Source organism: Eubalaena glacialis, chromosome 13 (genome assembly GCF_028564815.1).
Source record: "Eubalaena glacialis isolate mEubGla1 chromosome 13, mEubGla1.1.hap2.+ XY, whole genome shotgun sequence".
NCBI lineage: Eukaryota > Metazoa > Chordata > Mammalia > Artiodactyla > Balaenidae > Eubalaena > Eubalaena glacialis.
The window spans coordinates 56342892-56367935 of NC_083728.1; the positions used below are offsets into that span (position 1 = coordinate 56342892).

Sequence of the window (25044 nt, forward strand, 5' to 3'; positions counted from 1 at the left end):
TCATCAACCTGGGTTTGCAGGTACGGAAAGAGGGGCCGTTCCCTCCCTGGAGCAGGCCTGCTGGTCTGGGACGTGCTCACAGCCATGGGGGGTGGGGGTCGGGACGCCTTGGTTCTGCTCAGACCCGGCAGTACTCTGCATCTCCCCTGGGAGCTGAGCTGGACCCACGGGACCCCACGTGCTCTGTGAGCAGGTGGACGACCGCAGCGTGTGAGGCTCATGGCTTAGCGCCCAGATCTCACCTGAGTGCGCACAGGCTGGCCTGGGGTCTCTCAGGACTGACCTGTCTCCACATCTGAAGGGGCCCCAGACTACACAAGGTTGCCACCTAGCCCCTTCTCTCCAGGTCTGGGGCAGTGTCTGCACCTTCAGACTCCAGGGTATGATTAGATGGAAATCCACCCTCTGAATTCACCAGTGCAGTGCATCTACGCAGATGGCAGGCACCGCATCAGCTATGGGGGAACCTCTGAGCCGAATGTGCAGGGAGGGAGAGAAATCATGGATGCTGTTGGTGGGGGGTCTTGTTGTGTCCCCTCCCCAAACCCCAAGAGCTTGTGAAAACTGCCCAGACCTGCAGGGGCCGTGGAGCGGGTGGAGGGGACAGTCTTGAGTCCTCACAGCTACTGCAGGCCTGGGTATGACCGTCCTCCCGCCGAGGTTGGTCAGAGACAAGTGGCCGAGAGACAGCACAAAGACGGCGCTGAGCCGCTGGGCAGGGGGCAGCCGTGAGGGGTGTGCAGCTGGGCAGAGGTCAGAGCCCGTGGACGGCGCTCCCCAGAGGTTCCCAGGACGCCTCCACCGGCGGCACCATGGGAAGGAGGACAGAGCAGCCCACACTAATGCAATAAAGCAAATTAGAATAACCGCTCTCATTTTGGAGTGGTGATCCCAGGACCCGGCAGGCTTGTCAAGGAAGTGGCAGCGATACCCACTTGACTTGGTCTTGGGGGTGAGTCACATTCCAATGTTTATTTCATTATGTTAATACGATTTTACTGTAGGAACTGACTTCCAGAGAGGCCCCGACCTGAAGGCTCTTTCCTACCGAGCTCCTGCTCTTATTTGCTAACGGGTCTGGTGTCTCGTCTCGCTCGCTCACCTTTCAGCGCTGCTGCTGCCACCGTGGGGCCGGAGCATCTCTGGGACCCCACACGGCAACACGGAAACTGCTTCAGATGACCTGCTTCACCCACTCAGAGCAGTCCTGGGCCTCCAGGGAAAGCACGCAGACCCAAGTGCAGACTCGCTGGGTTCCAGGAATCCTCCTTCCCCAGCCAGCGAGGGAAGCGGGAGCTGTGGGCCCAGCGCAGACGCTACAGCAGCGACGGCGTTGCTCGGAGGCAGACACAGAGGGCCGTCACCACACCTGGACTCGCTGCCAGCAAGCTCAGGCAGAAATGTGTGCCATCTGGACGGAAAGGGGTGTGGCTCACTCCCGACGGCGGGCTCTGGGGCGAGGCCCAAGGGCTGCGGTGAGCTGTGACCCCCTAATCTCCAAGGTCTGTGGCTTTAATGGGGTTGCATCTCACAGGGATCCTTGCGTGAAAAAGCAAACTCACACGGCCTCTTAAGTCAAAGGGTTGAGCTACAATTCACATGAAACAGAACGCACACAGATGAAATGTCCAGTTCAATGTGTCTGACAATTGCACACAATCAGGAATCCACCCAAAACAGGACACAGGTTTCCATCCCACAGAACATTCTTCATGACCACTTTCCAGGCAATTCCACATGCACTGGCCAGGGGGCTGCCTCCGCCTCCGCCTGCCCCCGGGGTTTCACACTTGTAGGGGCTGGTGGCCCGTGGCCCTGGGCTCAGGCTGGCTGTGCTCCTCCAGGGACTTCGGGTCTGTCTGCATCACTGCCTCGGGGGGCTGGTTCCCTCTCCCAGCTGAGCGCTGTCCCTTGTGTGGATGCACCACAGGCTGCCCATCCGTCGATGGACACTGGGCTGGTGCCCAGGTCTGCGGTCATGACGAGCAGGGCTGCTGTAGACATGTGTGGACAGGTTTCCTTTCCTGGCAGCGGAAGGCGGGCCCACAGGCAGGGCCATGTCTTGCCTTGTAGGAAACTGGCCTATGGCTGCTGAGCAAGGCTGCACCACCGCACCCCCTATGAGCCAAGTGACGCTCCCACCAGGAATCCCATGGCACGCAGACCCTCCGACCTGGGGCGCTGATAGTGCTTTACACCCAGCCCCTCCTGGGTGCAAAATGCCGCCCCACAGTTTTCACGTCCTCGTCGCCGTTCCCATCCCTTTGAGGGTGAAGTATGTTCAGGTCCTGCACCCACCTTCCTACTGTGATCTGCATGTTCCGAATGTTAGATTTCAGCTGGACTTGTACACTGCAGGTGTTTCCCAGGCAGGGCTTGCCTATTCATTTTCGTAATGGTGTATTTTGAAGATGGAGAAATTTAATATCAGTGAAGTATAATTTATCAATATTTTTCTTTAATGGTTAGTGCTTTTTGTGCCCTGTCCAAGAAATCTCTGTCTACCCCAAGGTAACTGTCTATGCTATCTTCAAAAAATTTTATGATTCTACCTTTTAGGTTTGTTAAAAAAAATTATTTTTTCTTGCCCCACTGATTTGGCTTATTGCCTTGGTTGAAAATCAATCAACTGCATCTGTGTGGGTCTGTTTCTGGGAGATATTCTTTTATGTTTTCTTCTAAGAACTTTTTGGTTTTGCTTTTATGTTTAGGTCCATGATTTACTTCATTTTACTTTACCAATTTACTTTGGTATAGATGAAAATTTACCAATTTACCAAAATTTACCAATTTACTTCATTTACATCTATACCAATTTACTTCGGTATAGATGAAAGAGCACTCAAAGCTCATTTTATTCTTCTATACAGATTTCCAATTATTTTAGCACTATTTGTAAAAAATGACTTTCATTTTCCCATTGACTTGACTTGGTACCTTGGTTGAGTATCAGTTGACAGCAGAGGTGTGAGTCTATCTCTGGACTCTCTTCTCTTCCACTGATCTATTTTTCCAGTTTAGATCAATACCATACTTCAGTTTTTTTTTTTTTTAATACTTATTTGGTTGCACTGGGTCTTAGTTGTGGCAGGTGGGCTCCTTAGTTGCGGCTCACCAGCTCCTTAGTTGTGGCACACAGGCTCCTTAGTTGTGGCATGTAGGATCTAGTTCCCTGACCAGGGATTGAACCAGGGCCCCCTGCATTGGGAGCACGGAGTTTTATCCACTGGACCACCAGGGAAGTCCCCATACTTCAGTTTTAAATTAAGCTCTAAAATCAGGAAGTATAAGTCCTCCAACTTTGTTCTTTTTCAAATTTCTTTTTATTTCTATGTAAATTTTAGAATCAACATGTCACTTTTCCCAAAAAGCCCACTGGGAATTTGACAGGAATTACCTTGAGTCTACATATAAATCTGGGTGAAAAAAAGACATCTTTATTTATTTATGGCTGTGTTGGGTCTTTGTTGCTGTCCGTGGGCTTTCTCTAGCTGTGGCGAGCGGGGGCTACTCTTCGTTGCTGCGCGGGCTCTAGGCACGCGGGCTTCAGTAGTTGTGGCACGTGGGCTCAGCAGTTGTGGCTCGCGGGCTCTAGAGAGCAGGCTCAGTAGTTGTGGCACGCGGGCTTAGTTGCTCTGCAGCATGTGGGATCTTCCCGGAACAGGGCTCGAACCCGTGTCCCCTGCATTGGCAGGCGGATTCTTAACCACTGTGCCACCAGGGAAGTCCCCTCTAATGACTTTGTAATACCATATGATGTACAGTTTATTTTTCACATTGACCTTGTATCCTGCAACCCTGCTAAATTAATGTATTCACTTTAGTAGTTGCTTTTTAAGATTCCACTGGGTTTTGTACATGTACAATCATGTCTGTGAGTAAGTTTCATTTCTTTTTTGGGAATCTTTATGGCTTTTTCTTGTTTTATTGCACTAGGACTTCCAATACAGTGTTGAAGAGCAGCAGCAAAAACAGACAACAGGCCTGTTTCTAATCACACATGAATGCTCTCATTCTATCACCATTGAGAAAGCCCCGTCTAACACGCCCTTGAGTGGGTACTGCATTGTATCGTGTACTTTTTACATCTGTTGAGGAGAAAAAATCGTTCTTCAGTTTTATTCTGTTGTATAGTGAATTGCATTAATTGATTTTCAAATATTAAACCAATCTTGCATTCCTGAGATAAACCATGCCTCTTTTATTGCCGAGTTTGATTTGCCAATATTTTGCTAAGGGTTTCTATGTCTTTGTTCGTGAGGGACACTGGTTTCTATTTTCCTTTTTGTCCTGTCCTCATCAGGTTTTGGTATCACTCTTATGCTGGTCACAGAAAACAATTTGGGAAGTGTCCCTGCCTCTGCTATTTTCCAAGAGTTTGTGTAGGATTGCTATTGTTTCCTCTTTAAATGTTTGATTTCACTGGTGTTTCAAATGTTTTATTTCAAATGTTTGATTTCACTGGGCCTACACTTTCTTTCTGGAATGGTTTTTGATTACAGATTCAATTTGTTTACCAGATATGGAGCCCTTTCGATTTCCTGTTTCCTTCTATCTCAGTTTTGGTAAGCTGCACTTGTCAAGGAATTTGTCCATTTCACCTATGTTGTCAAATTTATTGGCCCGAAGCTTTCATAATATTCCAGGTGACCTTACGGCAGGATCTCAGACAAAACTGCCAGTTATGTGAAGACAGTGTTTTCTCATGGTATCCCTCAATCACAGCATGGCTGTGGCTCCTGGCCCTGCTGAATTCTGACCCCAAAACGGTAGGTCCTGTGGGCCTCTATTTTCTCCATCTTAGCGATGGTTTTTTTTGTGTGTTAACAAGACAGGGACGGTGTGCACACAAGGAGCTTCGGGGCCCCATGGGGTGTGCAGCAGGTGTGAGCACAGAGCTGTGGGCAGCACAGGTGGTTAGCAACCGAGCCCCTTCTGATTAGCGAGAAGGGACTTGAGGCCGCTGTCTGCAGCCTGCAGGTTACATGGCGGTTGCCCAGGTACGGACAGGAAAGCACATCCTCGTGCCGCCTCTGAGGGCCCAGAGGCTCGTCTTCATGCCCAGATTCTCCAGAGCCTCCTTTTATGTTGCATCCCCTCCATTTCACATAAAAATGACCTGCTCCAGGGAATTCTCTGGTGGTCCAGTGGTTAGGACTTGGTGCTTTCAGTGCTGAGGGCCTGGGCTCAGTCCCTGGTTGGGGAGCTAAAATCCCACAAGCTGCGCGGCGCAGCCAAAAAAAAAAAAAAAAAATGAAAATGACCTGCCCCAGCCATAGCAAAGATGCAAATCTCAATGAAAACTGCTGATTTTAGCTGCAATTCTGCTCAATGAAAATTTAGAGTATTAAGTTTTCTTTTTTTTTTAACATCTTTATTGGAGTATAATTGCTTTACTATGGTTAGTTTCTGCTCTATAACAAAGTGAATCAGCTAGACATATACATATATCCCCATAGCTCCTCCCTCTTGCGTCTCCCTCCCACCCTCCCTATCCCACCCCTCTAGGTGGTCACGAAGTACCGAGCTGATCTCCCTGTGCTATGCGGCTGCTTCCCACTAGCTATCTATTTTACATTTGGTAGTGTATATATGTCCATGCCACTCTCTCACTTCGTCCCAGCTTACCCTTCCCCCTCTCCGTGTCCTCAAGTCCATTCTCTACGTCTGTGTCTTTATTCCTGTCCTGCCCCTAGGTTCTTCAGAACCATTTTTTTTTTCCTTTAGATTCCATATATGTGTGTTAGCATACGGTATTTGTTTTTCTCTTTCTGACTTACTTCACTCTGTATGACAGACTCTAGGTCCATCCACCTCACTACAAATAACTCAATTTCGTTTCTTTTTATGGCTGAGTAATATTCCATTGTATATATGTGCCACATCTTCTTTATCCATTCATCTGTGGATGGACGCTTAGGTTGCTTCCATGTCCTGGCTATTGTAAATAGAGCTGCAATGAACATTGTGGTACATGACTCTTTTTGAATTATGGTTTTCTCAGGGTATATGCCCAGGAGTGGGGTTGCTGGGTCATATGGTAGTTCTATTTTTAGTTTTTTAAGGAACGTCCATACTGTTCTCCATAGTGGCTGTATCAATTTACATTCCCACCAACAGTGCAAGAGGGTTTCCTTTTCTCCACACCCTCTCCAGCATTCATTGTTTGTAGATTTTTTGATGATGGCCATTCTGACTGGCGTGAGGTGATACCTCATTGTAGTTCTGATTTGCATTTCTCTAATGATTAGTGATGTTGAGCATCCTTTCATGTCTTTGTTAGCAATCTGTATATCTTCTTTGGAGAAATGTTTATTTAGGTCTTCTGCCCATTTTTGGATTTGGTTTTTTTTTTTATATTGAGCTGCGTGAGCTGCTTGTAAATTTTGGAGATTAATCCTTTGTCTGTTGCTTCATTTGCCAATATTTTCTCCCATTCTGAGGGTTGTCTTCGTCTTGTTTATGGTTTCCTTTGCTGTGCAAAAGCTTTTAAGTTTCATTAGGTCCCATTTGTTTACTTTTGTTTTTATTTCCATTTCTCTAGGAGGTGGGTCAAAAGGATCTTGCTGTGATTTATGTCATAGAGTGTTCCACCTACGTTTTCCTCTAAGAGTTTTATAGTGTCTGGCCTTACATTTAGGTCTTTAATCCATTTTGAGTTTATTTTTGTGTATGGTGTTAGGGAGTGTTCTAATTTCATTCTTTTACATGTAGCTGTCCCGTTTTCCCAGCACCACTTATTGAAGAGGCTGTCTTTTCTCCATTGTATATTCTTGCCTCCTTTATCAAAAATAAGGTGACCATATGTGCATGGGTTTATCTCTGGGCTTTCTATCCTGTTCCATTGATCTATATTTCTGTTTTTGTGCCAGTACCATACTGTCTTGATTACCGTAGCTTTGTAGTACAGTCTGAAGTCAGGGAGCTTGATTCCTCCAGATCTGTTTTTCTTTCTCAAGATTGCTTTGGCTATTCGGGGTCTTTTGTGTTTCCATACAAATTGGGAAATTTTTTGTTCTAGTTCTGTGAAAAATGCCATTCGTGGTTTGATAGGGATTGCATTGAATCTGTAGATTGCTTTGGGTAGTATAGTCATTTTCACAATGTTGATTCTTCCAATCCAAGAACGTGGTATATCTCTCCATCTGTTTGTATCATCTTTAATTTCTTTCATCAGTGTCCTACAGTTTTCTGCATACAGGTCTTTTGTCTCCTTAGGTAGGTTTATTCCTAGGTATTTTATTCTTTTTGTTGCAGTGGTAAATGGGAGTGTTTCCTTAATTTCTCTTTCAGATGTTTCATCATTAGTGTATAGGAATGCAAGAGATTTCTGTGCATTAATTTTGTATCCTGTTACTTTACCATATTCATTGATTAGCTCTAGTAGTTTTCTGGTAGCGTCTTTAGGATTCTCTACGTATAGTATCATGTCGTCTTAGGGAATTAAGTTCTTAACTCAAAATGTGAAGCAATAAAATAAAAACAATTTAGTATTAGGAGAAAAGTAGTAAAAGACATTGGAAGAACTGCAGAGAGAATATACAGGAAAATAAAAGCCACGCTAACAACTTAGTTAATGCAAGTGGAAGCAGCCGTCCAGGAGACAGTTACCCCCACCACCCCCAGACGTCCAGCAGCAGGACGGGTCACCCCCCCCCAAGACATCCAGTAGCAGGACAGCCTTCCCCACCCACCTAGACATCCAGCAGCCGGACAGGTTCCCCCACTCCAGACATCCAGCAGCAGGATGGGTTCCTCCCGCTGCCAGACATCTAGCAGCAGGACAGGTTCCTACTTCCCTTGTTTGATGACTCTGAATGTCCGGGCACCGCCTCTTCTCACTGCCACTCTCCCCGTGGGCCCAGGACACCCCTGTGAGGCAGCCCTCACACCAAGCAAGGCTCCTATGGGAAGAGGGAGATGCCAGCCACTGCCACCTGACGGCCACGTGCACACACCCCTGGGGGGCCAGGCTGGAGGGAGGGAGGTGCAGAAAAGAGACAGGTTTCGTTCTTCGACTTCCTGGGGGTCAGACTGACCCAGGTGGTATCCCCTTGGCGTTGTCCAGGTCTGAGAACTCCCAGTAGCACGGATACTGGCTCAGTTCCCAGAATGTCAGCCATCGAGTGAGCACAGTTCTCGGGCCCAGCATGGGCTGGAACCATTGAGGACGCCCGTGTGGAACATCCCCGCCCACTCCCCATGGAAGAAGCACAGGGACCAGGAGCCAAGGACTCTGGCTTCCATGACAGGTGTTTAACATGCTCTGGCTGAAAACTTTGGCCAGTATGAACTCAGCTACAAAAACAGATTGAGATAAAAGTGAAAACTTTTTTTTTTAAACAGTTGTTTGTTTGTTTACTTACTTATTTTTTGGCTTGTTGGGTCTTCGTTGCTGTGCGCGGGCTTTCTCTAGTTGCGGCGAGCGGGGGCTACTCTTCATTGCAGTGCGAGGGCTTCTCATTGCGGTGGCTTCTCTTGTTGTGGAGCACGGGCTCTCTAGGCGCGCGGGCTTCAGTAGTTGTGGCTCTGGGGCTCTAGAGTGCAGGCTCACTAGTTGTGGCGCACGGGCTTAGTTGCTCTGCGGCATGTGGGATCTTCCCAGACCAGGGCTCGAACCCGTGTCCCCTGCATTGGCAGGTGGATTCTTAACCAGTGCGCCACCAGGGAAGTCCAAAAGTGAAAACTTTTATCTTTAAAGCATAATTAAAGGGCTTAACCACAGTGACTTGGACACCTACACCATCTACCATTTCCTGCAGGTGAGAGAGTCTCCACTCTTTGCTCTGAGGACGGAAAGGGAAGGAGTGCATCTGGGCCTGGTCTGCCCTCTCCTGTGAGGAACTGGCAGCTCCTCGCTGCTTCGGTCTGGCCCCAGGATGCCAACGCACAGAATAGCCGCACAGCTGTGAAGCCCCAGCGTGGGACGGCCTGAATTCCAGTTCCAATCACACCAATGTGGGGTGGCCACCCTGCCCCCCCGGCCCGTGTGGCGACAGTTTGGGGCCGTCAAGTCACCTCTGTATCAGCGGGAATAAATAACGAGAACTCACGCCGCACAGGCCAGGCCCGCGGTTGGCTCGGGCAACAGGTAGGAAGCAGCATCTGAGAGCCTGTCTCGAGCTGCAGTGCCTGGCGGGGCTGATGGTCTTTCCAGGGCTTGAAGGCATGTTGTGTCACCTGGTGCTCAGCCCAGGAAAACCCGGCTCGGTGGGGTGTGCACAACTCTGCTCTTTGTGGGCCCGACAGACCACCTCCCGAGGCTCCCCTTACGGTGACCTCTTGTTAGGTTGCAGGAAATGACTTATGTCCTGTCTTGAAGCTGCGGCTGAGGGGCTTGTGTGGATGTGCATGCCCGTGGACCCTCACCCCATCGCCCCGAGAGTTCTTGCACGCCCATCAATCCCCACCCCACATCCCAAATGTGACAGAGCCTCTGGGTCTGCGGCCGCCTGCTGGCTCCGCCGATTCCAGAACCTTCACAAGGACTCACGCGGGACCCCTTCCTGGCTACTGCTCTCAGCCACACGATGACTGTGGGCTCGGCACTGGGTCCCTGTCCGGCTGGGTGGTTTGCCTTTGGGGGATTTGGGCCAGGCTGCCCCCACCCTCCTGCTGGTGGACTGTGGTTGGTTTCCAGTTCTTGGTGCGTGTGGATAATGCTGCCGCGAGTGTTTGTGTAAAAGGCCTCTGTGACGTTTCCACTTCTCCTGGGTTACGTATTGAGTGGAAACTCTGGGGGACAGGGTGGGCGTGGGGTCAACTCAGTAAGTAAATGCCAAACTGCCTCAAGCGGCTGCACTGTTTTACACGCCCACAGGAGAGCACGCAGGGAGTCCCTCTTGCTCGCGCCCCTCAACATTCATATGTCGAGGCCCTGACCCCCAGTGCGGCTGCGTCTGGACCAAGGGAGTCACGCAGGGTCAAGGAGGTCATGTGGGGGGGGGGGCTGACCCAACAGGTGAGGACACAGTGTGAGGGTGGCATCTGAAAGCCAGGGAGAGTCCTCGCCGGGAACAGAATCGGCTGCAACACCGACCCCGGACTTCCAGCCTCCAGAACTGTGAGAAAATAAATGTGGTTTAAGCCACCTGGGCTGTGGTATTTTGTTATGGCAACTTGAGTGAGCCAGTATTTGGTTTGGTTAGCCGCTAAGTTCTGTCCACGTGGGCGGGTGGGACCTCAGCGTCCATCCATGTGTGTTTCATGCAAGTGCTGGGACGGCCACGCGCATGCCTGCCGAGACCTCTCCCTTTTTCAGAGTGAACTGTCCGTTAGTGACATGCACGAGTTCTTCACATACTCCACACGGAGGTTCTGCCAGGTATGTGTTGTGAGTGCTCCCCGCAACCTGTGGCTTGCCATTTTTCCATGGTATCTTTTGAAGAACCCAAGATTTTCATCGTTTTGACGTACAGTTTACCCATTTTTTTCTTTTATGGTTAATGGTTTCTGTGCTGTAAGCAATCTTTGCCTCTCCGAGACTGTGAACGTTCTAAGTTATCTGTGAGGACTGTCTTGGTTTTACGTTTGCGTCCACCTCGAACTGACTGTCGTGTGTGGTGTGGTGGGGGGTGGGGTCCGTGTGCCCGTGTGGATACCCAGCACCGGCGGGGGAGACACTTTTCTTTCTCAGCTGAACTGACTTGCTGTCTTGTCCAGAGGTCACTTGACCGTGACTTCAGTGTGGGACTATTTCCAGACTGACCCACCCCGTCGATACGGCTCTCGGCCTCTCACCTCCCCTGGCGCCTCAAGGGCCACATCCTCTGGGAAGGCCTGAACCCACAAGCAGTGTGACGCCGACAACTTTACTCTCATTCAAGACTAGGTCCTGGGCATTTCCATGCACATCTAAGACTTGGTTCGTTATTTTCTAAAAAGAAAACCCTTCTAGGATTATGTTTGGGGCTGCACGAAATCTATCGACCAGTTTGGGGACAACTGACCCTTGGCTGATAACGAGCCTTCTGACCACAAACGTGGAAGATCTACTTGCCCAAGTCTCCTCTCAGTGACGTTTGGTGGTTTTCAGAGCACAAGTGTCACACTTCTGTGAAAACTTCCTAAGTATTTTATGGTTGTGGATGTTAGGGGTATATTTTAAACTTTCATTTTTTTGACAGTTTTTGCCAGCTCATGGAAATACTGGCTCTGAGTCCTGCACGCTGGTCGACTTCACTCCCTAGTTCTACGGGCCTTGTGATCTTCCACATATGTGATGAACAGAGATAATTTTACTTCCTCTGTTCCAATCTTCAGGGCCTTCACCACTTTTTCTTGCTTTAATGCACAAGCTAAGATCTTCAACACACTGTTGACTAGCCATGAGGAGGTTGGCCACCACTGCCCTGTTCCCAGTCTTAGAGGAAAAATGTTCAGTCTCTCACCATTTAGTATGATGTTAGCTGTAGGTAGTTTGTATAGTTATCTTTTATCAGGTTGAAGAAGTTTCCTTCTATTTCTAGTTTGCTGAGAATTTTTTTTGTTAATTGTGAATAAGTGTTTAACATTGTCTAATGCTTTTTCTACCTAGAATGAGATGAACACATCATTTGATCTCTTTCTTCCTTATATCTGGTAACTTGGTGAATTACATCTATTTATTCATGTCCTACCAGCCTGGCATTCTGGGGAAAATCCCACGTGGACTTAACACCTTTACGTACTCTGGATTCATTTGCTAATAATTCCCTGATAATTTTTGTTTGTGCTCTTGAAGAACAGTATTCTGTAACTTCCCTTTTTTGAAATGTCCTTGTCTTTACTGGCCTCAGGAGAGTGAGCTGGGAAGGGTCCCCTCTCCCATTTTCTGAATGCGTGTGTGTAGATTTGTTATCACTTCTTCCTTAAATATTTGATAAATCTCATCAGTGGAGTCTTCTGGGCCTGGAGTTTTCTGTGGGAGGTACCTTTTGTATGTTTTTTTTTTTTTTAATAATTACTGTTTATTTATGTATTTAAAAATTTTTTTTTTTTGGCTGTGTTGTGTCTTCATTTCTGTGCGAGGGCTTTCTCTAGTTGTGGCAAGCGGGGGCCACTCTTCATCGCGGTGCGCGGGCCTCTCACTATCGCGGCCTCTCTTGTTGCGGAGCACAGGCTCCAGATGCGCAGGCTCAGTAGTTGTGGCTCACGGGCCTAGTTGCTCCGCGGCATGTGGGATCTTCCCAGACCAGGGCTCGAACCTGTGTCCCCTGCATTAGCAGGCAGACTCTCAACCACTGCGCCACCAGGGAAGCCCACCTTTTGTATGTTTAATGACTCAGTTTATAAAATGATTCAGCTGCGCTGACCCTCGTGTCAGTGTCAGAAACCTACCTACCTCTATGTCCTCTAACTGCCCACTTCATGTGCATTAAGTTGCCCATACTACTTCTTTTTAACCTTTTATTTTGAAGAAAATCTTAGATTTCAGAAAAGCTGTAAAAATGACAAGGAGACCCTGTACACGTGTCACTACTACTTCAACCCTACTTGGGTTTCACCAGCTTCCCACTAACGTCCTGGCTGACGGCTCCTTAGGCTTTAACTAAGGTATGACTTGGATACTTGAGATGCTGGTCAGAAGCTGTGCAGAACATCCCGCAGTTGGGGCATGTCTGATGCTTCCTCATGGTTAGATCAGAGGATGCATTTTGGACAGAAGTGATGCTTTGTCCTTGGAGCTGCATCCTCTGCACAGATTCCTCCCCTCTGTGCCCTGGCCGCTGCCTCCAGCAGGAAGCCCTCCGGCCATCACTGCCTCCCCGCGGCAAGGACCCCAGCCTCCCTGAAGAGCCAGGCAGTCAAGGGCTCAGCTCGAGAGTTTCCCTCTGGACCCCGGCCCACCTGGCTGTCGTTGGGTGTGAAAACAGTTGTGTCACCATGTGTCCAGTTTCCAGCTGCTTCCAGAGAAGGGTAGCCTGGTGCCACCTCTCCAGACACCTGAGGATGGAGTGGCCGCACCGACTGCACCCCGGGCACCTGGGGGGCCCGGGCCATCAGCGGGCAGAGAGGTTTCCTTCCTTCTGCTCGGGCACCCCCACCCACACGACCTGGGGTCCCCTCTGAGGCTGAGCTCTGAAAGGACCAATCTGTCCTCTGGGGCATGTGAAGCATGGCCAGACTACAGAACCACAAGCGGGTCTGAGCGTCCGGGACAGTCACCAGTTCTGATCGAGCAGCAGACAATCAGGGCCGGGCTCATCCCGGGCAGCGTCTGCTCAGTTCCTACGGACTGGACAACTTGCTGCCATCACTCCTTTTTATCAAGTCAACTCTGTCGTTCTGCTTTCCTACGAAGGGAGGTTAATAATATCCAACGTACAGACGGAATCAAGTAATTACACCTTTTAGTGCACCTGATAATTTTTTATCCAGCTGGTGCTAACAGTCAATCAAAATGCCATAAAGGGTGCTTTACAACATGCTAATGACTCGCCGCCCCTGTGAGGCATCGTGGGAGTTTGTGCAGCCGCGAACCGTGCTCAGAGCAACCTGACAGCTCCGCCACCCAGGGCTCTGCAGCCGAAGCTACCGTCCCAGGAGGGTCCTGATAAAGTCCTTAGAAACAATGCATATGTTTTTATGCTTTTTAAAGACAGCTGAGAGAGAATCTAGCTGAGTCCTAGACGGACAAGGAACAGCAGCCTTGAAGCTAAGAACACCTGTGCGGTGGCGAGACAGCTCACGGTTTCGTGTTTCATCAAAGGGACCTATGAAAACCACGCTCATCTTTCTAATTAAATGGAAAAATGAGTTTAGGAAAAGCATCACACTTTGCCGTGGAATCTGGACCCACATAATCACCCAACACGGTGTTTCCAAGTGTCTGTAGCTGCTCATACCCTGCTGGGTTGGGAACCTTGCCAACCACCCCAGCCTGTCTCCCACCCCCCTGCCACAGAGCTCATCCCTCTGCACCCAGCTGCCTGCAGTGCCCCCAGAGCCTGGCCAGACGGCGCAGACGTGGCAGCTACCACGGCGTGACGGCCAGCACCCTGGGAGTCCAGGAGGGGAGCCTGTGGGAGTGGGAACCCACGGTCCTAGAGGGGACACCCGTCCTGCTTGAGGATCGGCCCGTCCCCCTCAACAGCAGATGCCGTCACTTGCTAGTTTAGTCTGCCCAGCAGACTGTGGCACCAGCCAGGACGTGGGGCGATGGGGGCTTCAAATACAGAGAGCCGCAGAGGGCAAGCTGGCGCTGTGCTGCCCGGGGGACGAGGCCCCCCCTCACGTAAGAAGCCCATGAGTAAACCGAACATTTGACAAGGAAGGGGCAGCATGGCACAGTGGAGGACAGCGACTTTGCAGGAGGACCAGCGCTGGCCCCCACCCCCCTGCAGGCTTGTATTTTCCCCCACGAGGAACGACTTAGAGCAAACAGACACTAGACTGTCTGGACGATGTGAAAGAAATGGGTATTTTACATTTTAGTGTAACAAGCAGGGCAGAGGCGGAAGGGAAAGTACACGAAGTCGCCCAGACCTCTGCCTGGTGAACCACCTCACTCCTGATTTTAAGTTTCTGGAAACTCGAAGGTGTAATTAGAACTGAGACGTGCACTTTCCACGGCTGTATGGCAGGTGGGCGTCGAGGTGCCTGGTCCCAGGGCACAGCAGGAGGGCGTGAGGGGGAGAGGACGTGGCAGGAAAGCGGGACAGCTGAGCACCACCTCAACCACACGGGGAGGCGTCGGGAGAAGGGGCTCCACCGGCAGAGAGACAGGAGGGCGCGAGGCCGGGGTCACAGACGACGTCGTGTGACCCGCTAACACGTTTCCCGACATTTCAGATGCTCCATACACACCAGGAGGGCTGGGGGGGAAGGGGCGACCAGGGGGCCCTCCCCTGAGTGTCCCAGTGGAACGACTCAAGTCCTGGCTGTTTCCCACAGAAAATGGCCAGGCCAGAGGGGCCAGTGGAGCATCGAGTGCTCAGAAACAGGCCTCGGATGTCATGGAAAGTGGTGGAAGGGGCACGGCTGGCCTGGCTGGCGGGAAGGCAGCAAGGCAGCCACTCGTTTTTAGTACGTTTCCTTCCAAGTATAACAAATAAAAGTTCTACTTACCGCTCCGAGCATGATTCTGAAAATCAGCCACCGATAGCCCCACAGGACGATCCGGGACGTGGGGGTCCCCCTGGGCAATGGAGACAGAGTCCAGAGAGGGCACAGGAAAATCCCCAGGAAGCCCGTCTCCAGAAGCTGGGACTCCCATCCTGAAATGAGGGCAGCAGAACACAAAGGACGAGTGAGCAGCAGCGGACACTTTCCGAGGAAGCAACTGCACCAAACCTGGCTTAACCCAGATGGTCCTTCAAACAGGGCAAAGAGCAACCGAGCCACAGCACCCGGCTGAGCCTAGCAGCTCAGGCCGTGGCTCCTGCCCTTTGCAGGGCGCCCACAGACACGGCGCAGCCCCTGAGGAGTTACCAGGGTGGACACGGGCACCGAGCAGGCTGGACGACCCGGACGTGAGTTGCTGAGCACAGAGCAGACTGTGGTCCCATCTGCCCAGGTGAGGGAGGGAGCCAGGGGAGTAGCAAGTACAGGCTCTGAGTGGCTCAGCCCGGCACCGCTGGATGGGGGGCATCAGTCATTCTTCCTGCTGGGGAGCCCATGTGAGAAATGCAGGTGTGAGCAGCACACCTGAGTTCTTGCTCCTACCGTGGAGACGGCCCCTCACACTGCGTCCCCGGGACACCCGCAACGTGGAGCTGGTCTCGGGCTGCAACAAAGGAGCCTGCGCTGCACTTTGTGGGCTGCACGACTTCCCTTTCACCCCACACTGACGAACCTCAAAAACATTCTGCTGCGTCAGAGACGCTTCAGACAAGGGCAAACACTCTACAGTTCCACTGATGTAGGTTCCAGAACAAGCTGCCCCCATGCAGGTGAGAGAAATTAGAACCTGGCTGCCTGGGGGGCTGCGCCCTGGGGGTGGGAGTGCTGGTCATGGTGGTGCACTGGCCAAGACTTACCAAAAGCACCTTAAGGTCTGTGCATTTCAATGTTTGTAAACTGCTTTCTCAAAAAAACAGACAAACCTAAATGAATTTTGAACCCCACTCTGAGACACACTGAACGTTAAGATGAGGCGTGAACAGATGTGTGATGATGCCAGTAGAGCCAAGGACCAGCCACGGCAGAATGTAGGTGGTGGGTTTGCAGGTTTTCACTGTACAACTGTCTGAAACTTTCTATGGCTTGAAATTTTTCATAGTAAAATGTGGAGGGAGAAATCCCACTGACTCTCATATGCTCTGGATTTCTGAAGCTCAGTTCCACATCGGTTCTTCTCTGGAAGACAAACAGGTGAGTTTGCCCAAAGGCAGCAGTGCCAACACTGGGGCGGCACCGACGGGTGGGCCGTCACTGCCTGGGGTCTCTGTGGACTCACTGCATCGGCTGAGCCACCTGTGCTGGGGGATCTGGGGCCACCAGCGTGCGCCCTGCACCATCTGGAGATGATTCCAGAAGCAGAAAGAAGCCTGGACAGTGTTGGGGAGGAGCGCCCGGGGGAGGGAGCCGAGTGAGGCGGGCGACTGGAGCCCAGAGCGCCACCAGGCTGTGGCCAGGCCACGACCAATGGAGACGGTGGGCCTGTCGGCACAGCTGTCACCGACGGGAGAGGAAGGCAGAGCACAGGGCGCTCTGGCCAAGGCCGAGATGGGGACATCGGTGCCACCCTCCTCTGGGGACCCAGTGTGTGGGATGCCCACGTGGGCTGAGCCGGCCTCCAGGGCACACACCCGGCTTCCCCCAGATGCCTCAAGGGAAGAAAGCAGGAAGCCCTCGTGCTCGTCTGCTCTACGAGGTTCCAGACACTGAGCGTCGCTCATTTTGGGTCCTGGTCTCGTCCTTCTGCTCGTGGACATGGACGACCTTTGCTTCACAATGTGCTTCAAACTCCCTTCTTGTCTCAACAGGAAGAAGCGGACTCTGTTCCTTAAGTGACACCTCTGGTTTTATCTTGAGAAGTCATTTTCATTAAGCTTGGACTCCTTCCACATGGGGGCATTTTAAAACGTGTGGTTTTATGACGGTAGAACATGGAGTGATGACACGGCTCTGGGAGGACTTATCTGCAGACGCTTCAGATCTGAGAAGGGACCTCAAAGGCCACTTGTCCCCACCCCCTCCTCAATGCGGCCCCGCGAGCAGGGCAGGCGGACACGGTGTTCCAGGCTGAGCTGGGCAGGCCCCAGAGGAAGCAAGGCTGGAACAGCCCACGTACCCGCCCAGGAGTGGGGACCCGGCCTTGCTCGCGCTCCCTGGAAGCCCCTCAGCAGCTTGCAGACCTCACGTGGGCGGGCAGAGCAGTCCCCAGAGCCCGGGTCTGCCTTCTCTGTCACCTCGCTCTGCACAGACGCGACGAACGGAATTTTAATGTGCAGTTTGAGTGACACCAATCAAAGCGAAATGCAAATGGCAGAGCCCAGAGACCCTCCTAAGTGCCAGGAAGCAGGTGACGGGGACCCGCTATCACCCTAGGGACGTACGTGTCACCTGGCCCTCCTGCCTCCTCCTGAACTCGGAACCTCCCTCATCCTGCTGGGTGCGTGGGGCCACCCCCGCCCCCCATCTCGGCATAGCCATTTTCCAAGCTGAAGCTGAGGCTGCCTGCTCGCTGGCCGCCCCTCCGGCCATTAGCGCTCACCGGCACCGCTAGGAGGAGAGGGTGGCCTGCACCCACCTGCTCCGCTTCCTTTGCTGGGGTCCCGCCGGCGGTCAGCAGCTGCGCTGCTGGCACAAGGAACACCACTGTTCTCCGCGGCCCCAGAAAGACAAACCCTCCTCCCAGACGTGCACCCCAGCCTATGCGCAGACCCCTCAGGAGGGCAAGGCGACAGCCCCTTCACGGGGGCCTGGAAGGTTTCACCCACGGCATGGGACATCCCACCAGTGGCTTTGGGGTGACGGTGAGCAAGTGACCAGGGGAGTCTCCATGGGCTGCACCACCTGCTGCTAGAACTTTCACCTCGGCGGCTACTGGCTGGTTTCCAGGAATGCGGCCCAGCGTCCAGCCACGTTTGGGAGGCGTCCTCGTGAGACTGAGGGTCGGCGCCCACCCTCCATGCTGGGTGAGGTGCGGCGGGGGTGGCCTTCCCAAGGAGCCACTTGCCCACTGTCTCTGGGGACGGCTCCGACAGGGACTTGCAGGGTCGTCCAGCCCTGTCCTGACCAGAGCTCAGGGCCGGCCGCAGTCGGTGGCCTCCAGGTCTGAGAGCAGACACAGCCCCTTGCCTTGCAGGCTCTGGGCAGTCTGGGCACCTGTGGGCTGGACCGGCTGCAGCCGAGCAGACTCAAGTGGTTAGAGGAAGTGGATGCTCTCCATGCTCCCCTCCTCCCGACTTGTGCTTCCGAATCACCCAGCCCGTGTCTGCCAGAGCTGCACACGAGTCTGAGGAAGGCCTACCACATGCTGAACTCGGCCCCTCAGTCTCCCGGCCCGACCTGTGACGCGTGGGTCCCTCACTCCTTCGCCACATGGGGCACCGGCTCCCCAAACAGCTCCGATGTGGATGTGGTGCTGACTTCTGGCTCTGTCCCCGTGGGCCTGTGAAGAGCGAAGACGCTCTTCTATCGAAGACTGGATAATCCACCACTGGACGGCCTGGCATGGGCCTGGTGATGCAGAACACACGGCCACCGCAGAGTGGGCATGGCACTCCAGGATGGACGAGGATGGGGCTGGGCGGCTCCTCGTGGGGGATTCTTGCTGACAGTCAAGGGGGCTCAGAGGGGGCTCGCCAGGCACTGTGGTCACCCAGAGTCAAGGTCAGGATGGCACAGGCTAAGCCACCAACCAGAAAGGAAATGTGACCTAAAGCAAGGTTTCAGTGGCAGAGGCCACCCGATGGCTCTGAAAGCAACTGAGGCCTCATACCCTCCTCGAAACTATTACAGTTACTTAGGGTAATTAAATGTCGCAGGCATGGATCCTTCAAAGATGACAGCACCATCCACGTTATGAGTAGGAAACCCATTAGCTTCATGGTTAAAAGCGGGAGAAGGGGAAAGCGCTTCCCTCCTGACGGGCTGTCACTCCTGCCTGAGCCGCCCACCCTGGGAGCACTCGGAGCTGTAAGTCACTCCCAGTGTTCACGGGCACAGCAGCCCGTTTTGCAGCTACTGACGGCAAAGAACGGCTGTTTTTACACCTTGGGGACAGTTCTGGGGCCACCCTGTCCCCCCAGGTACCGATGTTCGCTCTGCCACAGAGCCCCACACCTCCTACAAGTGCAGTCAGAGCCCGCTGTGATGGGCAGGTGGGGTTCAGAGGCCAAAGCACGAGACACAGGGTGACGGGCCAGCTGGGGGAGTGCCTGGTCCACTGTCCTTGGCCCCATCTGGTGGGAGGATGTCACTTTGGCATTGGCGGGGATAGTTCTGGGTCTCGCCCACAGCCCTACCAGGGGCCTCGCGATAGGCACAGTGGCTCCTGGGTGGGGGGTGGCCCAGGCAGAGACCACGGTCAGAAAGGTGGCAGGACAAGGCGGGCAGCCCTGACTCCATTTGCTGTGACACTGGCTGCTGCTCGCCACATGCCCTGGGCCCCCTCGCCGACCTCAGGCAGGAGAGGTGCTCAGACTCTGGGGCTAATAAGCTAGAGGGCCGCCTGGGCCTGTGTCCAGAACACGGGGCCTGGGTCACGGGACACGTCCAGCTGGCGTGGTCCAGGAGCACGGCCTGTGGACCCCGCTCCTCCCTGCGTCTTTGACTCTGGTGACTTCCGTGCTCAACACCTGCAAAGTACGAGTTTCACAGAAGCGGGCGACCTTGGAATGGCCTGAGCAGCAGGTGGAGAAAAAGCCCCTCTTCTCAGCAGAGCGTCAGAGGCGGCCCAGGGGTCCAGGCCGCCTGGGGCTGAACTCCTGTGTTCTCCTCCACATTTCTGATCTGCAAAGCCATGCTTGAGAGTTTTTATCACGGCCACTTGGCATGTGTGGCGCAGACTCCACTGGAGGAATTTGGCGTTTTGAGGGCAGAGTGCCAGCCAGGTGCAGGCGGAGGAGCTCCTGGGTTGCATGGGCTCTCGCGGGCCAGCTGGAGCCCCGATGCCCACCGGAGCGGAGCCACGGGGTATTGAGCAAAGGGCAGGCCTCGCTGTGTGGTGTCGGGCCTTGGGGAGTGGGGGCTGCACGGCAGCCGGGAAATCAGGGGGGAGGTCCCGCTGACACTGTTCCTGAACCGTCTGCCCGCCCGTCACCCAGAAGGGACTAGGGAGAGCTGCACGCTGCTGGTGACTGCTGCAAACACTGCCATCCAGACCAGCACGCTCTGCCCAATGACTGGCTAACACACTTTCCTCTTTTGTTGAGACACGATATAAAATGAGATCAGGTAAAAAACACAAGGGAGGCTACAACAAAACTTGAAGGAAAACTCTCGCTGGTGTTTAGAAACAGCCGCCCGCTGTCCAGCACGTCACGGGGAACGTGCGTTATCTGTCTGTTCCCCACCTGGACGGGGCGCCTGATGATTGCGTGCACCTGTCCAGCGAGGTCAAGAGCCCCGCCCAGCCTGCTCACACCTTACATCCACCTCACACACCCTCCTGCAGTCACCACGGTGCACGGGGCCTTGCCCAGGTCCACCAACCCCTTCCGGCCATAAGAACCACCTGGCAGAGCTGCCCTTGCCCTAAGGGGACAGACTGGGGCCTGTCCTCAGGGCCCAGGAGGTACGAATGCTGTCCTGCCCCAGAGGTGCAGCCACGCTCCTGCTCACCTCCCCAACCTCAGCCCCACTTGTGCCGGGCCTGGTCTAGAGCCTCCCGTGCCCCCTACCAGGACCCGCTCAGAGCCACGTCTGCCCAGGAATCCTCCAGAACCGGCGTGAGCTTGGCAGGTCTCTTGGGACAGGAGCCCCGTCTGTCCGGCTTCCTGGACACTTCTCACATATTTGAGGATTTAAGCCAGAGATCAGATGGTAAATGGAACATGTCTTCTAGCAAGAAGACGTTTTTGAAAGACCTGGTTAAATGCTTCACGCTTTAAGTAAAATCATTTTAAATTGCATGCTCTCAATTAGGAAGCGCTTAGCAAATTGCCAGTCTGTGTTTTACGGATGTCCTTGGGCGCTGCAGAGAACGGGAAGTGACCTGTGTGACCCGCACAGCGACCCTCCTCCCACTGCACTTTGTCACGGTGCTGGTTCATACCCGGTTGCTGTGGCAACCAGACTTCAGAGCCCCAGGTGTCCCCTGCTGCTCAGATCCACACAGGTGTCACCAGCTAGCCTGAAAACAAAATCCATAGTAATGACCTTAGCTAGCTTTACTGGTTTGGGATAAACATGAGAATGCTTCCTGTCAACGGAAATGAGACTTGGCAACAGAGATTTTTCAGGATTAACATATTCCAAATATTTAACATATATCTGGCTGAAGGGCACAATGCTTTACCATTTCTTTGTCTTTTGTTTCCTGTGCATGAAAATTAGCTGATGGGACTTCCCTGGTGGTCCAGTGGTAAAGAATCCACCTTACAATGCAGGGGACGTGGGTTCGATCCCTGGTCAGGGAACTAAGATCCCACATGCCACGGGGCAACTAAGCCCGCGCGCTGAGCTTGCGTACCTCAGAGCCTGCATACTGCAAACTACTGAGCTTGTGTACCTCAGAGCCTGCAATGCTGCAAACTACAGAGCCCATGCACTCTGGAGCCTGTGCGCCACAACCAGAGAGAGAAAACCTGCACGCCACGACTAGAGAAGAGGAAAAAAACCCTGCATGCCACAACTAGAGAAGAGAAAACCTGCACGCCACAACTAGAGAGAAGCCCGCGCACCACAACGAAGAGCCTGCACGCCGCAATGAAAGATCCCGCATGCCACAACAAAGATCCTGTGTGCTACAACTAAGACCCAACGCAGCCAAAAATAAATAAATAATAAATAAATCTTAAAAAAAAAAAAAAAAAACAAGAAAAGAAAGTTAGCTGAAGCTCGTCTCAAAGTGCCTTGAGACCCCTCACGAGATGCCGGGCAGTGCTGTCTTGGGGTTGCTCAAGACGAGGGGAGGTTCTGACCTGCCTTCTGCCTGTGCAGCCCAGGCCCACTAGCCATGTGGGGCTGCTGAGCTTGAAACGCGGCTGGCGGTGGTCGGGCAGACCTGCTCTCTGTCAGCCCAGGAGGCACGTGTGTCCACAGGTCCTGCACGGAGCGGCCACGCCCACCCAGCACCACAGCAGGGCGAGCTCCTGTCCCCCACCCCTGTGCCACGTAAGTGGGGTAACCCTCACCCACATAATCCTGGAGGATGACCCACTCACCCACAGCTCTCAAGAGCTTCCCCACACTGGTGGACACGGTTCCCGGTGTCCTCCTCGCTGCCCATGGGCAGGCCCTGTCACCTGAGGGAGGAGAGGCCAGTGTGTCCACGCTCGTCAGAAATAACAGGGAGGGTCAGCTCCTCTGGAAAGGAGGGAATCACATACACTTCTCCACCTGGCAGGCGCCCAGGGTAGAGGTCAGGGCAGAGGTCGGGCCATCCCCAAGGCCTCTGCCCCACGTGGACACCGTCTCTGCTGGCGCCATGGCAGGGGACACACCAGCCTTCTTCCTGCCCTCCCCATACCTCTACTTGTCCATGCCTCTTGGATGCTCGCTGTCTCTGGCCCTCCGTGGGGTCAGCGTGACGGGCAGCTCCTGGGCCCAGAGGCCGGGATGGCTGAGGGCAAGGCGCCTCACAGACCCTCTCTGTGAGGGCACGTACACCCACGGAATGAGGAGGGGAGGGAGGGCGTCTCGGCCACAGAACCAGGACCCAGTGGGCTCCGCCAGCTGCCACAATCTTGCTCAGGGGTCATTTGCAAGGGAGCCTGGTGGTGGTTCAGGGACTCGGGGAGGGGCCGTGACAGCTTCTGGCATCATGTCCTCGATGCCATTAGAAGAGATTTCCTTTCTTCTAGAAGGATCAGTGTACGGCAGAGGGTCAGGTTTCAGCTAAGTCAGCTGATGCAAGTCATCATGGGAAAACACCATGGGTGACCCACAGAGAGACCCACAGGGAGAGAATGAAGCTGACCAGGGCCCCCCCTGACTGCCTCACCTGTTCCTCTGCTCTGCTCAGGGGTCTCCTCTCTTGCTGGCAGCCCAGGCCCGTCAAGTCCCTGCCCCCAGTGCCCATCCCTATGGCCCTTTGGTCAGGTCTCTGCTCAGATACACCTTCCCTGGATGTAACATTTACACCTGGGCCTCAGTCCATCATGGCACTGCCTAGCCTGCAACACTCACCCCACCACACGCTGCTCATCTCAATTATTTCCATTCTCCACTCATTCTGCACCCAGAACACAAGCTCCAAGCAGACAAAGTAAAGCATCCATAGTAAGAATTCTCAAGAACATTAATGAAAATATGATCGATCATAAGACATAAACAGATGACAGAACTTGGAAGAGAAACAGAACTATAAAAAAAGAACAAACATTCTAGAACTGAAAAATAAAATATCTGAAATTAAAATTTTACTAGATGAGCTTAATAGCAGATTGGATGACAGAGAATAAAAAGGTGGTGAACATGAAGGGAGCTCAATCAAAGTTATTCAATCTGAGGCAGAGACTTAAAAAATTGAATAACAAAAGAACAGACTTTCAGGAACTGGTCGGACAACATCAAAAGCTCTAACATACATGTAATTGGAATCTTAGGAGAGGAGAGAGAAATGGGGCATAAAAAACTTTGAAAAAATACTGGCAAAAATTAGCTAAGTTTGGTAAAAGACATAAATTACAGACTCAAAAACCTCAGGGAATCATAAGCAGGATAATGCCACATGCAGGCACATCATAGTCAAACTGCTGCAAACCAAAGACAAAACCTCCAAAGCAGTCAGAGAAAAGAAAGACATTATGTTCGGAGAACTGACAAGAGGAACAGCAGCCGAGTTCTCGTCAGCAACAATGGAGATGAGAAGACAGTGAACTGAGTGCAGAGTCTTGCACCTGACGGAACTGTCTGTTCCGAGATTAGAGCCAAGAATCCAGAAGCTTTTCAGACAGCAAGAGACTCAAACTGCTTGCATGAGGACAATGTTGAGCATAATCAAAGATTTAAAGGGGAAATAAAGCAGTATAGGCATGGAGGGAGGAATCACTACCTCCACCAGGAGGACCTATCAGGCTGTCCGTCCAAGCAAGGAGAGACGGAAAGCCATGCATCATCACACACTATGCTCAGAAGGCACTCAGTAAAAACAGGCCGTTCTCTCTAGGACATAAATCAAAGAGGTAAGATTGTGACTTAAGTGCCTTACATTAATAACAATAAACAGAAAAAATACTACCCATCCTTATAAAAAACATTATAGCCTATAAATGAGAAAGCAGGTGAAACTTCTCTATTAACTAAGATATGCTTTCATTTCAGGCATTTTAATTTCACTTGCCAGATATGCAGAATCCTCCAGCTGTCATTCACATAGCTAACCACGCCCTTCCCCACCGGCCACTGAAACCAAGGATTTCTTGTGTGGAAAGAACAGGGCATGAGGGTTTTGAGGAGAGATATTAACTGAGCAGGTCCTTTGGAAAGTTAGGCGAGGAGCTTGGCATGAAGCAAACCTTCCCTCCTCATGAGGAGCATCAGGTGCAAACAGACAAAAAGTCCTGTAAGTTCTCACATGGACTCAATCTTAGAACAGAATAGATTCAGTCTTTTTCTTAAATGGGAGCGGTGACTAGTTGGGGGCATGAGGGAACTTTCTGGGGTGATGGTAATTTTCTATGTCTTGATGGGAGTCTAGATTACACAGGTGTATGCATTTGTCAAAACCAACAACGTCCACTTATGATCTGCACATTTCACTGTGTGTGAATTCTTCATCAAGGCAAAACCCTGAACGTGCGCTGAGCTCTTGTTAACGACCTGCCCACTGAGTCTTTAGTATTTAGGGGCAGGATACTGACAACTGACATTTACTCTGGATTGCATCAAAATACATGAAGGGTTGGTGGTGGATAGAAAGATGAACATATGAGCTACCACCACCACAACAACAAAAACTAGTAAAATATAAACTGTAGAATCTAGGTGGTCCATAGATGGGTTTTTTAC

General features: G+C 52.2%; 1 protein-coding gene across 1 annotated transcript in view; it reads right to left on the reverse strand.

Annotated features, from left to right (window-relative positions):
* The window catches only part of LMF1 (lipase maturation factor 1), an 81229-nt gene that overhangs the window by 20684 nt on the left and 35501 nt on the right, over positions 1-25044 (reverse strand). Inside the window, exon 4 of the mRNA XM_061210207.1 lies at positions 15049-15197. Coding sequence (XP_061066190.1) covers positions 15049-15197 — 149 coding nt within the window. The remainder of the gene's footprint in view (positions 1-15048; positions 15198-25044) is intronic.